At 45.9% G+C, this 17,051-nt stretch overlaps 1 protein-coding gene across 4 annotated transcripts in view; it reads left to right on the forward strand.

Annotated features, from left to right (window-relative positions):
• The window catches only part of wdr59 (WD repeat domain 59), a 21,030-nt gene continuing 3,979 nt past the window's right edge, over positions 1 to 17,051 (forward strand). For 2 of the 4 annotated variants that reach the window (XM_038701065.1, XM_038701068.1), the window contains exons 1-22: positions 1 to 486; positions 1,713 to 1,762; positions 1,922 to 2,057; positions 2,139 to 2,224; positions 3,415 to 3,495; positions 3,632 to 3,669; positions 4,215 to 4,303; positions 4,396 to 4,512; positions 5,019 to 5,096; positions 5,327 to 5,483; positions 6,482 to 6,561; positions 8,165 to 8,288; positions 8,500 to 8,621; positions 8,937 to 9,101; positions 9,358 to 9,453; positions 10,463 to 10,567; positions 10,665 to 10,786; positions 12,037 to 12,190; positions 13,982 to 14,038; positions 15,523 to 15,656; positions 15,758 to 15,839; positions 16,447 to 16,559. In XM_038701065.1, the coding sequence (XP_038556993.1) occupies positions 433 to 486; positions 1,713 to 1,762; positions 1,922 to 2,057; positions 2,139 to 2,224; positions 3,415 to 3,495; positions 3,632 to 3,669; positions 4,215 to 4,303; positions 4,396 to 4,512; positions 5,019 to 5,096; positions 5,327 to 5,483; positions 6,482 to 6,561; positions 8,165 to 8,288; positions 8,500 to 8,621; positions 8,937 to 9,101; positions 9,358 to 9,453; positions 10,463 to 10,567; positions 10,665 to 10,786; positions 12,037 to 12,190; positions 13,982 to 14,038; positions 15,523 to 15,656; positions 15,758 to 15,839; positions 16,447 to 16,559 (2,240 nt within the window). In that variant the 5' untranslated portion in view covers positions 1 to 432. Of the gene's footprint in view, positions 487 to 1,712; positions 1,763 to 1,921; positions 2,058 to 2,138; positions 2,225 to 3,414; positions 3,496 to 3,631; positions 3,670 to 4,214; positions 4,304 to 4,395; positions 4,513 to 5,018; positions 5,097 to 5,326; positions 5,484 to 6,481; positions 6,562 to 8,164; positions 8,289 to 8,499; positions 8,622 to 8,936; positions 9,102 to 9,357; positions 9,454 to 10,462; positions 10,568 to 10,664; positions 10,787 to 12,036; positions 12,191 to 13,981; positions 14,039 to 14,108; positions 15,127 to 15,522; positions 15,657 to 15,757; positions 15,840 to 16,446; positions 16,560 to 17,051 lie in introns of those variants that run through there. The other 2 variants (XM_038701066.1, XM_038701069.1) reach the window with 2 other exon arrangements.

Below are 17,051 nucleotides of genomic sequence, written 5' to 3' on the forward strand. Positions count from 1 at the left end.
GCCTCGTTCACTGTCATAGATCCGTTTACCTTCATCAACTCGGTGTTTAAAAATCAGTTTATTACGTTACATTACATTACTTTATGCTTGTCAGTTACCTCAGGTCATTCGGTTTGTTGTGTGCGCGAGTAAGTAAGCTAAATTAACTTTAACGTCCTCAGAAAAACGCCGAAAACATTGTTATATGAGTTTTGAACCGGAGGAAACGTTACAATTTGGACCTAAATGTTGTTCACGTAATGGTTAATATCTCAGCCTTATTAATATGACTTCACTCGCCAAAACAAGCCATCATTAAACGTATTTGTTGGTATCTTTACGGACATAATTCCTCAAATGGTGATATTTCCGGTTTTCCCAGAGACCGTGAACGCAGCGTGTCGTCTCATCGCGATCACGTGACGTTTTGTTGACGGTAGAAGACGCAGGAAGATGGCGGCCCGCTGGAGCAGCGAGAATGTGGTGGTGGAGTTTCGGGATGCTCAGGTACTTCTGCCCGAAAGCTCAGGTGTAGAATAAAGTGACCGGCCGCTCAGGTGTAACCTACAGGTGAACAGGTGGTGGAGCACGTGACAGCGTCAGGAAAACGTGCACACCGGCCGTACGTCACGTTAATACCCAGTTTAGCAAAGATTAGCCGAGATGATCGACTTTAATGTTTATAATTTAATAATAAAGTTATTAATGCAGAAGAAGCACGTGCTCTGGTTGTAGCTATGTGTTAAAGGAAAAGGCGGGAAAAGAAGGAGCCAATGAGAGTTATTGATTACTGAGAGAAAGGATCAATAAATTAGGGCTCTCTGTGGAAACAGCTGTTGATATAAACAGCCAATAATCACGGTCAGATCAGTGAGATCATCTTATTTTCAAACCTCCACACATCACAGCCTAAATCCGGAACCCGGAAACATTTTCAGGACTAAACACTTTCTGCACAAACACTAAATTTCTGCACCAGTTTGAGGTGGAAATTTGGGCAAAACAGAGGTGGCAAAATCTAACAACATATATAAACAGTATGTTTAGTGGTTTTTGATCTGGACCTGGTCCGAGGTGGTATCGCCTTTTATTTGCATTTTCACAAACCGAATAAAGGTTTCACAAATCTGAAACTGTGTTTTAAAGAAACTTTAGCCTCTCTGCGTCAATCTAGTCCAGATTTGACAGCTCTCTGTGGTTTTTGATCTGGACCTGGTCTACATGCAAAAAAAAAAATATATATATACAAATAATTTTTTAATTTTCACAAATAGAATAAAGGAAACTGTGATTTAAAGAAAGCCTTTAGCCTCTTGCATTAGTTGGTGTCAAAAAGCCATTTTACTGGTTATTAATGAACAACTAGTAACAAAAGAAAGTTACTAGTTAGAAGAAAAATGTTTTAGAATAGATACTAGTAAGTATTGAACTGGTATCAGGAGTATGTAAATAATAGATTTTAGTAAAATGGAAATGGTTCTTAGTAACTATTCATATAGTTACTAATAAATAAGCACTAGTAGCTTTTAAATAACGAGTAGTAAGTTTTAAGGAATAAAAAATTGCCAAACACATTCTTCTTTTTGAGAACCACATTTAAAATATCTGTATTTAAAAGTTCATGTTTATGTAATTTTTTAAAAAGCAGCTTATTTTTAAAACTCTCAAATATTGATGTAAAGAAAGACAAAGTCAGATCAGCGGTCACCTTCTTTCTTCTTCTCTGTTTTCAGGCCACCGCCATGTCAGTGGACTGTCTGGGCTCTCACGCCGTGCTGTCCGGGTAAGTTCACTTCACAAGGCATTGTGGGATTCCAGGCGATGGGAAGTCATTTAATGCAGATTAGGTGATTTTGTGAGACAGTGACTTGGTGGCGAGACAGGAATTTCAGGGTTTACCTGAAGTGGAGAAGATCTTTTTTGAAGTTTCCTTCTTTCTCAGGCGGCGTTTCCTGTACATGGTGAACCTGGAGGCTCCGTCTGAGCCTCCCAGGAAGATCGGCCGACAGAGTAAATGGGACGTGGGGACGGTCCAGTGGAATCCCCACAGGTCAGAGTCCCACGTCTTCGCTGCCTCGGTGAGTTCTGCTGCTGATAAACATGGACATGAAGGGATTGAAAGAAAATCTCTGCTCTGAAATAAACCGTGTTGTTTTCAGAGTAACCAGCGTGTGGATCTGTACTCGTGGAGGGACGGCTGTGGAGAAGTGCACACCTCCCTGCAGGGACACACCCGGGTCATCAGGTAACAATCAAACGCACCTCGGCAGGTTAACCAGCACTCTGCCCTCAGTGTGACGCGTTCATGGACTCAGTGTGGTGCGTTCATGGACTCAGTGTGACGTTCATGGACTCGCTGTGTTGAGTTTGTGGACTCAGCGTGGTGCGTTCGTGGACTCGCTGTGTTGCGTTCACGGACTCGCTGTGTTGGGTTCGTGGACTCAGCGTGGTGCGTTCATGGACTCGCTGTGTTGGGTTCGTGGACTCGCTGTGTTGCGTTCACGGACTCGCTGTGTTGGGTTCGTGGACTCGCTGTGTTGGGTTCGTGGACTCAGCGTGGTGCGTTCATGGACTCGCTGTGTTGGGTTCGTGGACTCGCTGTGTTGGGTTCGTGGACTCAGCGTGGTGCGTTCATGGACTCGCTGTGTTGGGTTTGTGGACTCGCTGTGTTGGGTTCGTGGACTCAGCGTGGTGCGTTCATGGACTCGCTGTGTTGGGTTTGTGGACTCGCTGTGTTGGGTTCGTGGACTCAGCGTGGTGCGTTCATGGACTCGCTGTGTTGGGTTTGTGGACTCAGCGTGGTGCGTTCATGGACTCGCTGTGTTGGGTTCGTGGACTCAGCGTGGTGCGTTCATGGACTCGCTGTGTTGGGTTTGTGGACTCGCTGTGTTGGGTTCGTGGACTCAGCGTGGTGCGTTCGTGGACTCGCTGTGTTGGGTTCGTGGACTCAGCGTGGTGCGTTCATGGACTCGCTGTGTTGGGTTTGTGGACTCAGCGTGGTGCGTTCATGGACTCGCTGTGTTGGGTTCGTGGACTCAGCGTGGTGCGTTCATGGACTCGCTGTGTTGGGTTTGTGGACTCAGTGTGGTGCGTTCATGGACTCGCTGTGTTGGGTTCGTGGACTCAGCGTGGTGCGTTCATGGACTCGCTGTGTTGGGTTTGTGGACTCAGCGTGGTGCGTTCATGGACTCGCTGTGTTGGGTTCGTGGACTCAGCGTGGTGCGTTCATGGACTCGCTGTGTTGGGTTTGTGGACTCGCTGTGTTGGGTTCGTGGACTCAGCGTGGTGCGTTCATGGACTCGCTGTGTTGGGTTTGTGGACTCGCTGTGTTGGGTTCGTGGACTCAGCGTGGTGCGTTCGTGGACTCGCTGTGTTGGGTTTGTGGACTCAGCGTGGTGCGTTCATGGACTGACTGTGGTGTGTTGGTGTCCTCAGTGATCTGGACTGGTCCTGGTTTGAGCCGGAGCTCCTGGTCACCAGCTCAGTGGACACCTACATCTACATCTGGGACACCAGGTCAGAGAAAACGATTCATCAGAAACATGTAGTGGAGTCTGACCACGAGGTCCTTTCTTTAGCTGTTCAGGAGCTTCATCAGCAGATGGATCTGAGCAGTTTCCCGCCTAAACACTTTCTCTGTTTGGCTCCACAGAGACACTCGGAAACCCACGGTGGCGTTGTCTGCTGTTGGTGAGTATTTAAAGGACCCGGTGATTGTTTCAGGTTTCAGACGGACCTCCGGTCCTCCTGGCCGGCGCTGGGTTCACTACGTTTCTATAATCACATCTTTGAACGATTTTCAGCAACAAACGTGGCTGTTCAGATTTCAGAGTGTCCTTGAATGCACCATCGGGGAGTAGTAAACAGTACCTGCTTGATGTGTTACTGCCTGAAAATAATGCAACTTTGACAAATAAAGAAAGAAAGGAAACAGAAGCAATGGATGAAGTTTTACCCGTTACGTTTTTTAAAATGTATTCTTCCAAATTTATTAAAAACATCTTATTTTTTACCGTCCACTTGAGCGCCAGGAAGTTGATCTTTTCTGCACCACCTTCCCCTGAATGAGGCGTTTGGATGTAGTGAATCTTTCTTTGTTAATCTACAAACTGAGGGGTGATCAGGACAATAAAGTGAACGTGATGACGGCAGTTTAAGAGCTAAAACAGGCTGAAGTTATTTCTGCCTCTTGAGTTTATTCTCTTCTTTGCATCCCGTCACTCTCTCGTGTCCAGCCGGGGCGTCTCAGGTGAAGTGGAACAGGAAGAACCAGTACCTGCTGGCGTCCAGTCACGACGGAGACGTACGGATCTGGGATAAAAGAGTGAGCGGACTGATCACGTTATTTGAGCCACCGTGAGCCGGACGTGAGCACCAGTGGTGTAAATCTCTGTGTGATTTTTATTTTCTGAACAGAAGCCGAACACGGCGGCGGAGTACGTGGCGGCTCACCTGTCCAAGATCCACGGCCTCGACTGGCACCCGGACAACGAGTTCATCCTGGCCACGTCGAGCCAGGACAACTCCGTGAGGGTGAGAATAACGAGCGGACTCAAACGCAACGCCGATGCTGTCTTTGTTGTTCAGACTGTGCTAAACCATCTTAGCGGAGTCTCGGCCTACAGATCCTCGCAAAAATCACGTTATACTCATTTAAATTTGCCCCCTACTCTACGCCGTCACCTACGCTTAAGCTTCTTTCTCTTCACATGTTTATTTACAGCTTTATATGTTGAGTTATCTGTCTGACCGTTCTGTCTATCATAACAGGCTGTATATTAACTTATTGGGAGAAAAGTAGTAGTTACATTAAGCGGCCCCATAGAGCCAAAACGGCATGATTATTAACTTGATTACTGATACGACTATTCGGGGTCACCGCTGATTATTTAAACCTGGGCACTGTTTTCACATATGTTGGCGTTGAAATGACTCGTGAGAGAAGAAGCAGCTTTGAATCCAGCAGCTGAACCAGCTGATACCAGGTGATCTCAGTCTGTGTCACCAGAGTTTCACTCCTCTGTTGTCTCCCTCGTTAGTTTTGGGATTACCGACAGCCCCGGAAGTATCTGAACATCCTGTCCTGTCAAGTGCCTGTGTGGAAGGCCAGGTACACGGTGAGTATCAAACTCTATCGATCCCTCCAGAGACACAGATAAAATATTTCAGTTAGAAAGCGGCGTGCAGACCCAGTGTCCACACATCTGGTCTGTAACCTTGTTTCTAATAAACCAGATCCTGGTAGGAGCACTGAACGCTGCAGGTTCCGGTTACACATCGGCGTGCAGATCCTGATGTGTGATAAGATATCAGAGGTCAAACGTGTTTCCTGTTTGTGTGTCGTCAGCCGTTCTCCAACGGTCTGGTCACAGTGATGGTTCCTCAGCTGAGGAGAGAGAACAGCCTGTTGCTGTGGAGCACGCTCGACCTCAACAGTCCCGTCCACGCCTTCGTTGGACACGACGACGTGGTGCTCGAGTTCCAGTGGAGACCGCAGAAAGAAGGTGACCAATCACACGCTGAGATTCAGGAGAGTTCACACGCGCACAGGGCAGCCTCCAGTTCTGTGAAAATCCGACAGACTTGGAGTTTTATTTTGATGGAGAGAGGCTAACAGTTTCCCTCCGCCTCCAGTCTTTGTGCTAAGCTAGGCTAATCTCCGTATTGGACACAGAGAGTTGAACCTTTTTTTGACACAACCGACATCAGAACTCTTCAAATTCTGCACAAAGTGGCTTCAATGTGTTATTTTTTGAATTACAACGCTGCCTTTTTCTTTCTGATACGAACACCTACCACAGCCTGTCAGGGCCAATGTAGATTTAAAATAATCTGTCAGACGTTATTAGGGCTGCTGTTATTTAGGATGTTATATCAGCCTCACAATGCCACGGCAGTGCAGACAAAGAGGTGGAGCTTTCAGGTGTCACATCTTTAAATGCTCTTTGAACAGAAAGAAGTGTCTCACGATGCTGGTTAGTGAAAGAAGCTGTGAGGGCTGCTGTTATTAACATCTGTGTAACTGCTTTTAATTGTACAGAGCCTTTAATAACTCAAGCACATCTGAAAAATAGTTTTCTATCGCAGGTGTACGACTTGAATCACTCAGAGTTATTTCTCAGAATATTCCGCCCCTCCTCGGGTCTGTACACGTTCACAATGTTCCCAACATGCCGTCGCAGGGACCAGTCTGTGTTCATATCATATCACAGGATTAGATGCGTTCATAACGACAAAGTTCTCCTGTGATGATTCGGGTCAGCAGCTTGTATCAGATTGTTATTGTGGATATGCAGTGTTTACTGACAGATACGCAGTGTTTACTGACAGATACGCAGTGTCGACATATTTAAATACTGAAGTACTGCAGTAGAACAAGTATTGTCATATCGGTGTTTGTTCATATCTCTGATGATGTAATTATGTGCAGGAAGTGCAGTTTAAGTGTTGGAGGTGAATGAAGCTGTTTGTTTGTCTTGTTGTTGTTGTTTGTTGACTGCAGGGTCTAAGGATTACCAGCTGGTCACGTGGTCCAGAGACCAGACTCTGAGGATATGGAGGGTGGATCCTCAGCTGCAGAAGGTCAGTGTGCTGCCTCAGAGAGGCCGGGGCCAGGGGCCTGTACCACCTGGAACACTTTTGAGCATGTTAAATAAATTAATCTTATTTTTAATGTCAGGTGGAACGACCACTTATTCAGTGCCCGAGTCTTTTAATGCGGAAACGCCGACCAAACGCCGGCTGATATTTTCACACAGCTCATAAGAACACATCAAATCAACGCATTATTACAGACTACGCCTGTTCGTTTAGGCAGTCACGCTGTCTCCCTGCATGTGCAGCCGCGCTACTTAGACCAGCTCGTATTTCTGTAGTGTTACAGTTTGCTCTTGACGCTCTGCTGCCAGTGGACTTGTCCATGTCTGTGATTGGATCATCTGCTGCTAACTCCGCCTCTTTTATGTGAACACGCTCACAGCTGGATCAGGAATCAGAATCAGAAATACTTTTATTGATCCCCGAAGGGAAATTCTTTTGTCACAATGGCACACTTTTTAAGCTAGATAGATAAAGAGAATATAAATATAAGAGAATAAATATAAAATGTAAAGACGAATATAAAGGTTTGTGGGTATGTACGATATTTACATTATTAAGAATTATGGCGAACCAAAAGGTCCTAGTGAATAAAAAGCAGCAGAGAATACTGCACATTAATTATTAAACAGGTAATATTGGACAGAAAATAGATAATGAGGTCTAGTTTAATAACTAAGTGTCAGACACTTAGAGGGAGGAGTTATAAAGTTTGACGGCCACAGCAGGAATGACTTCCTGTGGCGCTCTGTGGTGCATTTTGGGGGGACGGGTCTGTCACTGAAGGTGCTCCTGTGTTTGAGCAGCACGTCATGGAGCGAGTAAGAGACATCGTCCAAGATGACACGTAGCTTGGACAGCATCCTCCTCTCTGACACCACCGACAGAGTCCAGCTCACAACGTCACTGGCCCTGGATCAGTTTGTTGAGTCTGTTGGCGTCCGCTACCCTCAGCCTGCTGTCCCAGCATGCAACAGCAAACAGGACAGCACAGACTCATAAAACATCCTCAGCATCGTCCTGCAGATGTTGAAGGACCTCAGCCTCCTCAGAGAATAGAGACGGCTTTGGCCCTTCCTGTGGAGGCCTCAGTGTTCTTGGCCCAGTCCAGTTTATTGTCCATGTGCACTCCAGGTATTTGTAGTCCTCCACAGGGACCCCCTGGATGGACGGGGCTCACTGGTGCCTTGGCTCTCCTTAGATCCACAACCAGCTCTTTAGTCTTTGTGACAAAGTCCCCCCCCCCCGCCACCTCATCACCCTGCTGATACATCCAACCACAGCAGAGTCATCAGAAAACTTCTGAAGGTGGCCGGACTCTGAGTGGTAGCTGAAGTCTGTGGTGTAGATGGTGAAGAGGAAGGGAGAGAGGACCGTCCCCTGCGGGGCCCCGGTGGGACCCGAGGGTTTCAGTCGCCATTCTAACTGACGCAGAATGACCCTCAGTTGGCTTCCTAACTTACCGCTCTCTCACAAGTTGCTAACCAGCGTCGTGTGCTCGATTGTTTAGGTTTGTGAGTCCTGCTGAACTGTGTTCGTAGCGTCGGCCCCTGGCGCATCCTGATGTCTGTGTGTTGTTGTTGTGTAGCTGTGTGTCAGTGACGTGGTGGAGGACCTGATGGAGGGGATGTCTCTCACCGTGGAGTCGGAGAAATCTCCGTTGTCTCAGGAGAGTCAGCACAGCGTCGGCCCGGCTTCTGAAAACCTGCACGGTGAGAAACGTTTCAACGTTCAGCAGCACATGCTGGAAAATACTGCAGATTAAACGCAGTGCAAGAAAAAAACGTCTGTTGGTTTGTGTTGTATAACATCTGAAAACATGACAGTAAGTATAAAGTACCTACTGTATACGATTAGTACTGTATGTAGTATTTCTAAAATCCAAATGATACTTCCAGTAAATGTTCCCTGTCCGTCTCTCAGATCGGGACGGCGCTCTGAGCTCTGGAGGTCGTCAGGACTCGGCGGTGGGTTCAGGTCTCCCTCAGACTCTGCAGCAGGAGTTCTCTCTGGTCAACCTGCAGATCAGGAACGTCAACGTGGAGGTGAGACATTCACAGGCCGTCTGCGACGCCACGTTCGACAGGCGGACCGGGCTTTGGGTGTGCTGAGGACTTCTGCTGCTGCCGCTGGGCCTCAGCAGCTTCCTGTTCTCACCGTTGTTATTATTGATTCTGGAGTTTTAACTGTAAATAACTTCTCACACATTTAATTATTAAAGTTGTTCAGATGGAAACTATTTATATTCAGTCAGTAAACAACGTGAATAAGAAGCTGATATTAGCACCTCGAAATATTAACTTAAAGATGGAAAACTGTCAAACAGGAAGTGATGTAAAAAGGCGTTTTGTGTTGCGCAGATGGACGCGGTGAACCGCAGCTGCGTGGTGTCGGCTCACTTCGGCAGCCATCAGGTTCACCTGGTGGTCAAGTTTCCCGCTCAGTATCCCAACAACGCCGCGCCTTCCTTCCAGTTCGTCTCCCCCACAACCATCCCCTCCGCCATGAAGATCAAGATCCAGAAGGTACCGAGGCTCCTGAACGCACCACAACACAAACCAATTTTCAATAACCGAATTTTCACCTGCATGTTTTGTTTTTAATTTATCTTTTTCTTTAAAGATTAAAAAAGAACAGACAGAATCACAGTTGATGTTTTTGTTGCTGTAAAAATTTAAATCTGAAAGCAGAAGGAACAGACGCTCCTGAACGCGCCTGAATGCTCCCGAACACTGTGGATGGCGTTCTGGGATGTGAAGTGACTCTTTGTGTTCTTGACAGATTCTGACCGACACGTCGCTCCAGAAGGTGAAGAGGAACCAGAACTGTCTGGAGCCGTGCGTCCGACAGCTGGTGTCCTGTCTGGAGTCGGACATGGTGAGGACGCGCACACACATTCGTTTCCTGTCCTTCCCTCTCACCCGCCGCCTCCTCAAAAGTTTGGCATTTTGGCTGTCGCAATCTTGGAACCAGACGTGACCATGTTTGGTAGCGACTTGTCAATCAGCTTGTAGCCCCGCCCTAAAGCCTCCCCTGCTTCCTGGTCTCTGTTCCTCTAAATGGGACCATAATTTACTAAATGAACATCATGCTGTGTTGAAGAAGACTTGAAACTAGCGACCGAGACCAGAAACTCATCAGGAAAGTGTTTACTGAGGGAATAAATCAGCTGACAAGTAGAAACATTTTCTCACAGACTTCTATACAATCACACTTCTTCCTGCAGCCACTGGAGTCGCCCCCTGCTGGCTGCTGGAGAGGACGCAGGTTTAAGGCTTCACTTTTAAAGGAGACCTATTCTGCTTTTCCACATTTTATGACTTATCTACAATGTTATAATGTTGGATGTTCATGTTAAGCATGGCCAAAGCTTAAAGAGACAGGAGCATCTACAGCTTGTTTCAGACAGAGGCTGAAATGAAGGCCTACATGAAGACAAAGAAATATTTTTTTGAACTTTTTTGAACTACAATGTAGGACTGGAAAAGCAGTTTAATAGGTCTCCTTTAAAACCAGGAGGTTCCTTCTGGTCTCTGACACAATTATAAGATGAAAAGATTTATTATGAAGCATATTTTGCTTTCAACACTTTTAATGTTTCATCATTATTAGTAATAAAAGTGTTCATTTGTTCCAGAGTGGGACATGTCAACAACTCCCGGCCAGATTTCCAATAATGGTTTTGATGAACCCCTGACTCTAGCGCCACCACAAGGACAAACCTTAAACTTAAACCACAGGAGGAACCCTTTAGATGTGAAATATCTGATCATGCGTCTAATATTCCTATTTAGTTTACCAGACTTCGTCCTGTGACTTGATTTCCTGTCAAAGACCAACAGTTAAATCTGACCCTCTCTCCTCATTGACGTGTCTCCTGTCTCAGACGCAGGAGGACGGTCCGGGCTCTGGCCCCTTCGTTCTGTCTAACCCTGTCACTCCGGCCATGCAGGCGTTTCCTCGAGTCACCAACACATACGGCTCCTATCAGGTAACAGACATTTAAAATCCACCCTGAATCCATCACAGACCAAAGATCCAAACATGCAGCATAAAAAGCTGTCTTATCTTTTTTTTTTTTTCCCCAGGACGCCAACATCCCGTTCCCTCGGACCTCCGGCGCTCGTTTCTGCGGCACCGGCTGTCTGGTTTACTTCACCCGACCAATCACAATGCACCGCTCAGTCCCGCCCACTGAGCCCACTCCCAGGTAAAAGCTGTTTCTGGGGCATCTTGTAATAGTTACAGCAGCTACCCAGAGAGGCTGAAAGGAGAAGTACAATTTATTCTCTTTCCAAAACCTAAAATAAATCCAGAAAAATGTCGGCTGTGTTCCTAATGTAATGTTAGTTAGCTAACGCTAGCTTACTGAATACAACCTTCAAATGTATAATGCAACTGAAAAGCTTCTTTCTGAGATCGCTTTTTCCAAATAATTTGACAATATTTCTCCGGGGAGTGCAGTAATAGACAGTGGCAGCGCCGACAGTTTCGCTGTTTCTTAGTCTGCGTTCTTTTCTGTACTTGTGTTGAAACGTCATCAGTCGCAGCCAAAGTACTGCTCCAATTCAAAAGTCCACATCTAGCCAAGTAGAGTCAAATACCTGGATGTGTTCTCGCTCCGCCCGTTTTACGGAGCCTGCATCGGTGGTGACTTGTGTGGCCTCTGGATTGCCAGATATCCCAGGATGCATTTCGCTGCAATGCTCGCCAGAAATGTCAGGCAAGAAAACTCAGAACTGTAACTTATAATCTTGCTGTTCTTGTGTCACATATAGTAGTTTTAAGAGTTTTTTATGCGTGAATATAGTTGTTTTAACTACAAACATGTGGTTGATTTCTCAAGACAGAGCTGATATAAAAAATCGGGACGACGTTTTCGGAGATGTGAGGTCCCGCCCGCTAACTGGTCCGGCCGTCATCAAGTCCACTTGCTGAATGACGGACTGCGTGCTCCCGTTCCTGGGAGTTTGTACCTCCGAGCCGAACTTGCCAAGTCGGAGCTTTAAAGTACAGAAGTCCGAACTTGCCGAACTCGCTATTGAGAAACAGCTCTTGTCGAACAGTAACTAAGTGGGGCGGGGCTTAGTGAAGGGTCAATTAAATTTTTACCCCAAATCGTTCAGCCCAACTGTGATATTAGCTGAGAAGCTAAATTTGGCTAGAGAGAAACCATAAACTCATCAGGAAAGTGTTTACTGAGGGAATAAATCAGCTAAATGTGCAGCCGGTGGAGTCGCCCCCTGCTGGCTGCTGGAGAGAACACAGGTTTCACTTTCAGACCCGGAGGTTCCTGCTTTGGTAACCTCAGGTAACCTCACTGAGATCGAGACGATCTAGAAATTAATCTACAGTTCGACAGCTCTCTTAATGGAACCAGGCTAACAGTTTCCCCCTGCTTCCAGTCTTTGTGCTAAGCTAGGCTAAACACCCCCTGGACTTGTCTCTGTGTGTGTTCAGGTCCCTGTCGGCTCTGTCGGCCTATCACAGCGGAGTGCTGACCCCGATGAAGATGCGTTCAGAGTCTCAGAGCACTCTGCGGTTGTACAGCGGCAGCCCGACTCGCTCCGACAAAGACACCGTGTCCATTTCCTCCTTCTACTATAAAGAACGGGTGAGACACACACACACACACACTTTACACCATCACTGACGTGTTTAAAGCAGAAAGTTGTCCTTTCTCTACGTTTGGAGACGTCTCTGTAAACCGTGTGGAAGTTCATTAAGACCAAAACTACTGAGGGAGCACAGAACACATCAGACCAGTAACCAGGAGGTGAAGAGAGCTGAGCACACAGCCACAAATTCACAAGCTCAGAACCACGAATATTACGACTCTAACCAATGATTATTTTGTTTTATTAACGGTAAGTCTATCAATCAGTTGTTTAGTAAAACAAAATGCCAAATGTCCCAAAGCAAGTTCCCAGGAACCAAACAGTTAAAGCATGATTCAGCTTAAAATAACTTGAGGTGGGTCTTAAGTAGGGGTGGGAATCACCAGAGGCCCCACGATACGATATTATTGCAATTTTAAAAATTGATTGCACTTTATTACCTTGTTTTCCAGCTTCAAATTGTGTCCCCAAAGGAAAACACTCTTCCTGAAAAAGCAACCGATTTTCTTATTGTAGTACCAAAAAGTAAAATTCTCATATACAATTAATATAATAAAAGATCGATACTTGACGTCCGTGTATTGATACCAGGATTGTCCCCGAGTAAGGATTTACATAGTCAGAATCGTCAAGTCCTGCCTGTAGTCGAATCGTGTGTTTTTGTTCACGGTGATTGCGAGCCGGCAGGCGGGTTACACACTGTAGCTCCGCTTTCATCTTGAGAAGCTGCAGAGCTGCAGTCTCCATTCATTCAACTTACACTGTAATTTTCCAGCTAAACTGAGGCTTTTTGAAGACCCTTTTCTGTCTCTCTCTCTCTCTCTCTCTCTCTCTCGCCTGTCATTCACCGGTCTTGTGCAGAGTTTTTGACGTGCTGCCGACAGCTGCCTGCACGTCGCGGTTCCTCGCGGGTCTATTTGAGGTAGCCGGCTGTTTAAAAACGATAAAATATTCTTTATGTGGTTGATAAACTGTGATAAACGGACAACTCTGCACAACACCAGTGAAGCCGGGGCTCCGTCTCTTCAGCAAGTGCTCCTCTGACGCCCCAGGGTTTGGGTTACAATTTTGGATTCATTTACGCACTTTTAAAAACATTTATTGAAAGTTTTATTCTTTTTACATGTTTATTTACAGCATTAAACATTTAAATGTATATCGTAACAGGCTGTATATTAAGTTTTTGGGAGAAGACGTTGAGCACCCCCATATCGCCAAAATGGTGTGATCCTTGTTTCGCTGCAAAGCTTCGACTGTGAGATTGACAGTGGAATTAGGCTCCGCCCATCGAAGCATCAAATCTTCGACTATTGGGGGTCAGCACTACTTGATACAATATTGCCACGTAAAATATCGCAAATCTATATTGCTGTATAGACCCCCCCACACACGCCTAGTCTTAAGCAAGAACTTTAACACTTCAGCAGTTTGAATTCGAACAGGTAAAGCCGCTGTCCGCCACCGAAAGGCTCGGCCACTTTTGTTCTTTAACCTGGATCTGGGAACATCGAGGGGCATCTGATCGGACGACCTCAGAGCTTTGACAGGAGAGTGAACATGCAGAAGTCCTGATAAAGTGAAGCTCCGCCTCCTTCACGGTCCATATTCCCAGCACACGCGCTGAGCCGATGTGTAGTTCGTGGTGCCTGGGAAAGTGAAGCTTGGCTGTCTCCCTGATGGGCTTCTGTTTGTTTTCTTTAATTGTTTCTCATGTTGTTTTTCTCTGGCCAATCACCTCGCCCCATGCTGCTGTGGGTCACTCCTTCATCCTATTCTCCTCCAATCAGAAGCTCCCAATCTCTGCATCCCGCCGCTGGTCTGTCCAAACCCTCCATGACTGGCCGGTACTGATCTCTGTCCATCCCTCCCTCTCCTCCTCCTCCTCTGGGTTTCTCCTCGTTGGGATTTTAACAGTTGTTGTTTTTTTTGCATGTCACTGATTGGCCGGCGTCCTCTCGACTAACACGGACTGAGATCTGTGTAACTAACAAAGTGAACTGACATCACGTGTCCTGAATTTGAATTTTGACGATGTGATTATGTTTCTTTGGTTTACTTGAATCTCAGGCTGACGAATGTAGTTTATTTATTCATAAAACCAACGCAAACGTAAAGTTAGCTCACTTCAAAGCAACATGGTGTAAGATGCGTTTGTTCTGATTAAATATCTAAAACTAGCAAGTCACCAACTTTGCCAAACATCAAGCAAGTGCGGCAACACAAGACACAGCGAGCAGCTGTTTAGTGTTTGCTGACGAGTCCAACAGGAAGAAGGCCAGCTCGCCGTCTATCCTGCAGCACGTCAGCTCTTTCTTAGCTCAGCCAGTAAAAGCCAGTCTCGCTTTGTCTCGCTCGTCTGTTTTTCTTTTCCTCACTTCCTCCTCGTCTTCTTCGGTCTCTTCAGCCTCTGCCTTGATATCCATACTGAGAACACCGAGCCAGCTTCTTTCAAACAACTCACATTGAACTTTATGTACTTGTTGTGGCTTCTTATATCTTGCTGAAGAGTTAAAACATTATGCTGTTCTTGCGATAGAAATCCTGCCACGGATTTCAATCTTACAGATGACAGAGACGCCATTCACCAGGTTTTTTTTCACAACTTGGGAATTAGGACCATCCGAGGAGCACCTGAATGCACCGTTAGCACTCAGCATTTTCAGTGTTTTCTGTTGACTCTGCAGCGTTTAGCAGCAGTGACTAGAATTATTATTACAGCAAAATTCAAATTCACTCCAAACTCTGCTGCCTGACTTCCTGTCTGTCGGCGTCTGAAGCTTTTTTCACTAACAATTAACAGCAGGTATGTTTCTGTGACAGCCAGCGCAGAACTCCGGCTGTTTTTATTTTAATTTCAAGCTTAATTTGAGACTTTTTTTTTAAGGTAATTTGGCTGTTGAAGCGACGGATGAGTTTAAACTGAAAACTAACCGTGTGTTCACACTGCGAGCGCTCACAGACTGACTGACTCTCACTGGTGAACGAGTTCCAGCACTGATTTACCACTAACGATCCGACCCTAATGTTTGCTCTGTGAAGTGTCCCAAACGTTACGATTCATCGGGGGCCGCGCTGAGGCCCCCGATGCTCGTAACATATTTGAATACTAACTGTAAAAAGTCCCTCTCAAAATTAAAAGGACATTTTCCTTTACAGTTACAGCGGCTCGTAGGAACCGTCCAGCATCAGTCAGCGCCCCGCAGCGTGAACAGCCTCTTATAGTAATTTATGTCTTCCAGACCACTTTTAATCAGGTGGTGCTTTGTCTCCTCCGGGCTGCCGTCTCCCTCCTCCTGTCTGTCTGTCTGTCTCTCTGCTTGTCTGTTAGAAATCCCGCCGGTTTAAGACGAAGCGAGAGGGGACGGACTACGGCAACCGTCCCATCAAACTGGCGGGGAAAGTCATCATCCAGGAGATCTCCTGTCTGCTGCCCGTCCACAAGGCTCTGGGGGAGATCTACATGTGAGAACGGCAGTATTCTAAAAACCAAACAAAATACTTGCTGTGTAATTGTGTGTTTGGGTAATATTTCAATGTATTTAGATGATTTCTGTCCTGCTCAGACTGAACGTGAACGACATCCAGGAAACATGCAAGAAGAACGCAGCAGCGGCGCTCACAGTCGGACGCAGAGATGTGGCGAAGGTACCTCTGAATCCTCACAGCAGCTCTCCTGAAGGTGGCGCTGCGTTTACCAAAAAGTCCCTTTACCACAGGACAGTACCAGCCCAGCTCACCTCGACTCTACTCGCCGGTTTTGGTTTTCAATTGGGCAGAAAGTCTTTATTCACTGCATCATCACTGCTTTATTGATCCCCGAGGGGAAATTCTTTAATTTTTCCTACTTCATGTTTGTTACAGCCATGCGTAACGTCAACTTCTGAAGAAACTACACTTTGCTATTCGCTCCAGACCTGCTGATGGAAACGTGCCTAAATCAATTGTTTTTATTTTTTGCGACATTTTTAAAATTCACTTGACAATTAGATGGAAACCCAGCTGAGAGGGCCATGAAAAAACTGGCCAACAAAAGCGAGGCGAGGCAAGCTGAGCTGGTACCGGCGGCGGGTAAACGCCATAAAACGAATCCAAACTTCTAGTCTGTTCTGTGGACCTGGACCTCCGCTCTCTGCTGTACTGTATGTTTGATCATCAATATTGGTACCAATATGAGGCCCTCACACCTGTGTGTGTGTGTGTGTGTGTGTGTGTGTGTGTGTGTGTGTGTGTGTGTGTGTGTGTATATATACAGGTGTGGGCCCTGGCGTCTGCAGCGACTGATCAGGACCTGAGTCCAGACTCAGACCCGGACACAGAGACCCCCTGGGCCAGACACCCGTTTGGACGGCAACTGCTGGAGACTCTGTGAGTTTAAATCCGAGCGAGCTGAAGCTTCACGTAGCAGCCTGTAAATCCTCAGAAATATATATCTTTTTCAGCCAGTAGTTATATGTGTTCAAATAATATTAGATCAACTTTTACTAATTCAGATCAACAGAAATAAGAACACATGCAGAGAAAAGTAAAACACAAGCAGTTAGGAAACGGAATAAAAACATAAATGATAAAAAAGCAATTAAAATTACAAAGCAAGCAGTACAAATACACACAGAGAGTAATATGATAACATCTACTATAACAGCAGAAAAATATATTATTAGCTAATACTACTATTTGTAAATTTGGTTAATTGTATTTTATTTGTGTTTGTTTTTAATTTGTGATTTTTGCTTTTTTTGTAACTTAAATTTTTATTGAGTTTTCACATAAATATAGACAAAACAATTACGGCAAATAAGTTACAAACTAAAATAACAATCTGCCGGAGATGATCCGCTGTTCCATTCTCTTCAACTC

The sequence above is a fragment of the Micropterus salmoides genome, unplaced genomic scaffold (genome assembly GCF_014851395.1).
Source record: "Micropterus salmoides isolate LMB-PRFRI ecotype aquatic unplaced genomic scaffold, ASM1485139v1 Ms_hic_scaffold_6, whole genome shotgun sequence".
Lineage (NCBI taxonomy): Eukaryota > Metazoa > Chordata > Actinopteri > Centrarchiformes > Centrarchidae > Micropterus > Micropterus salmoides.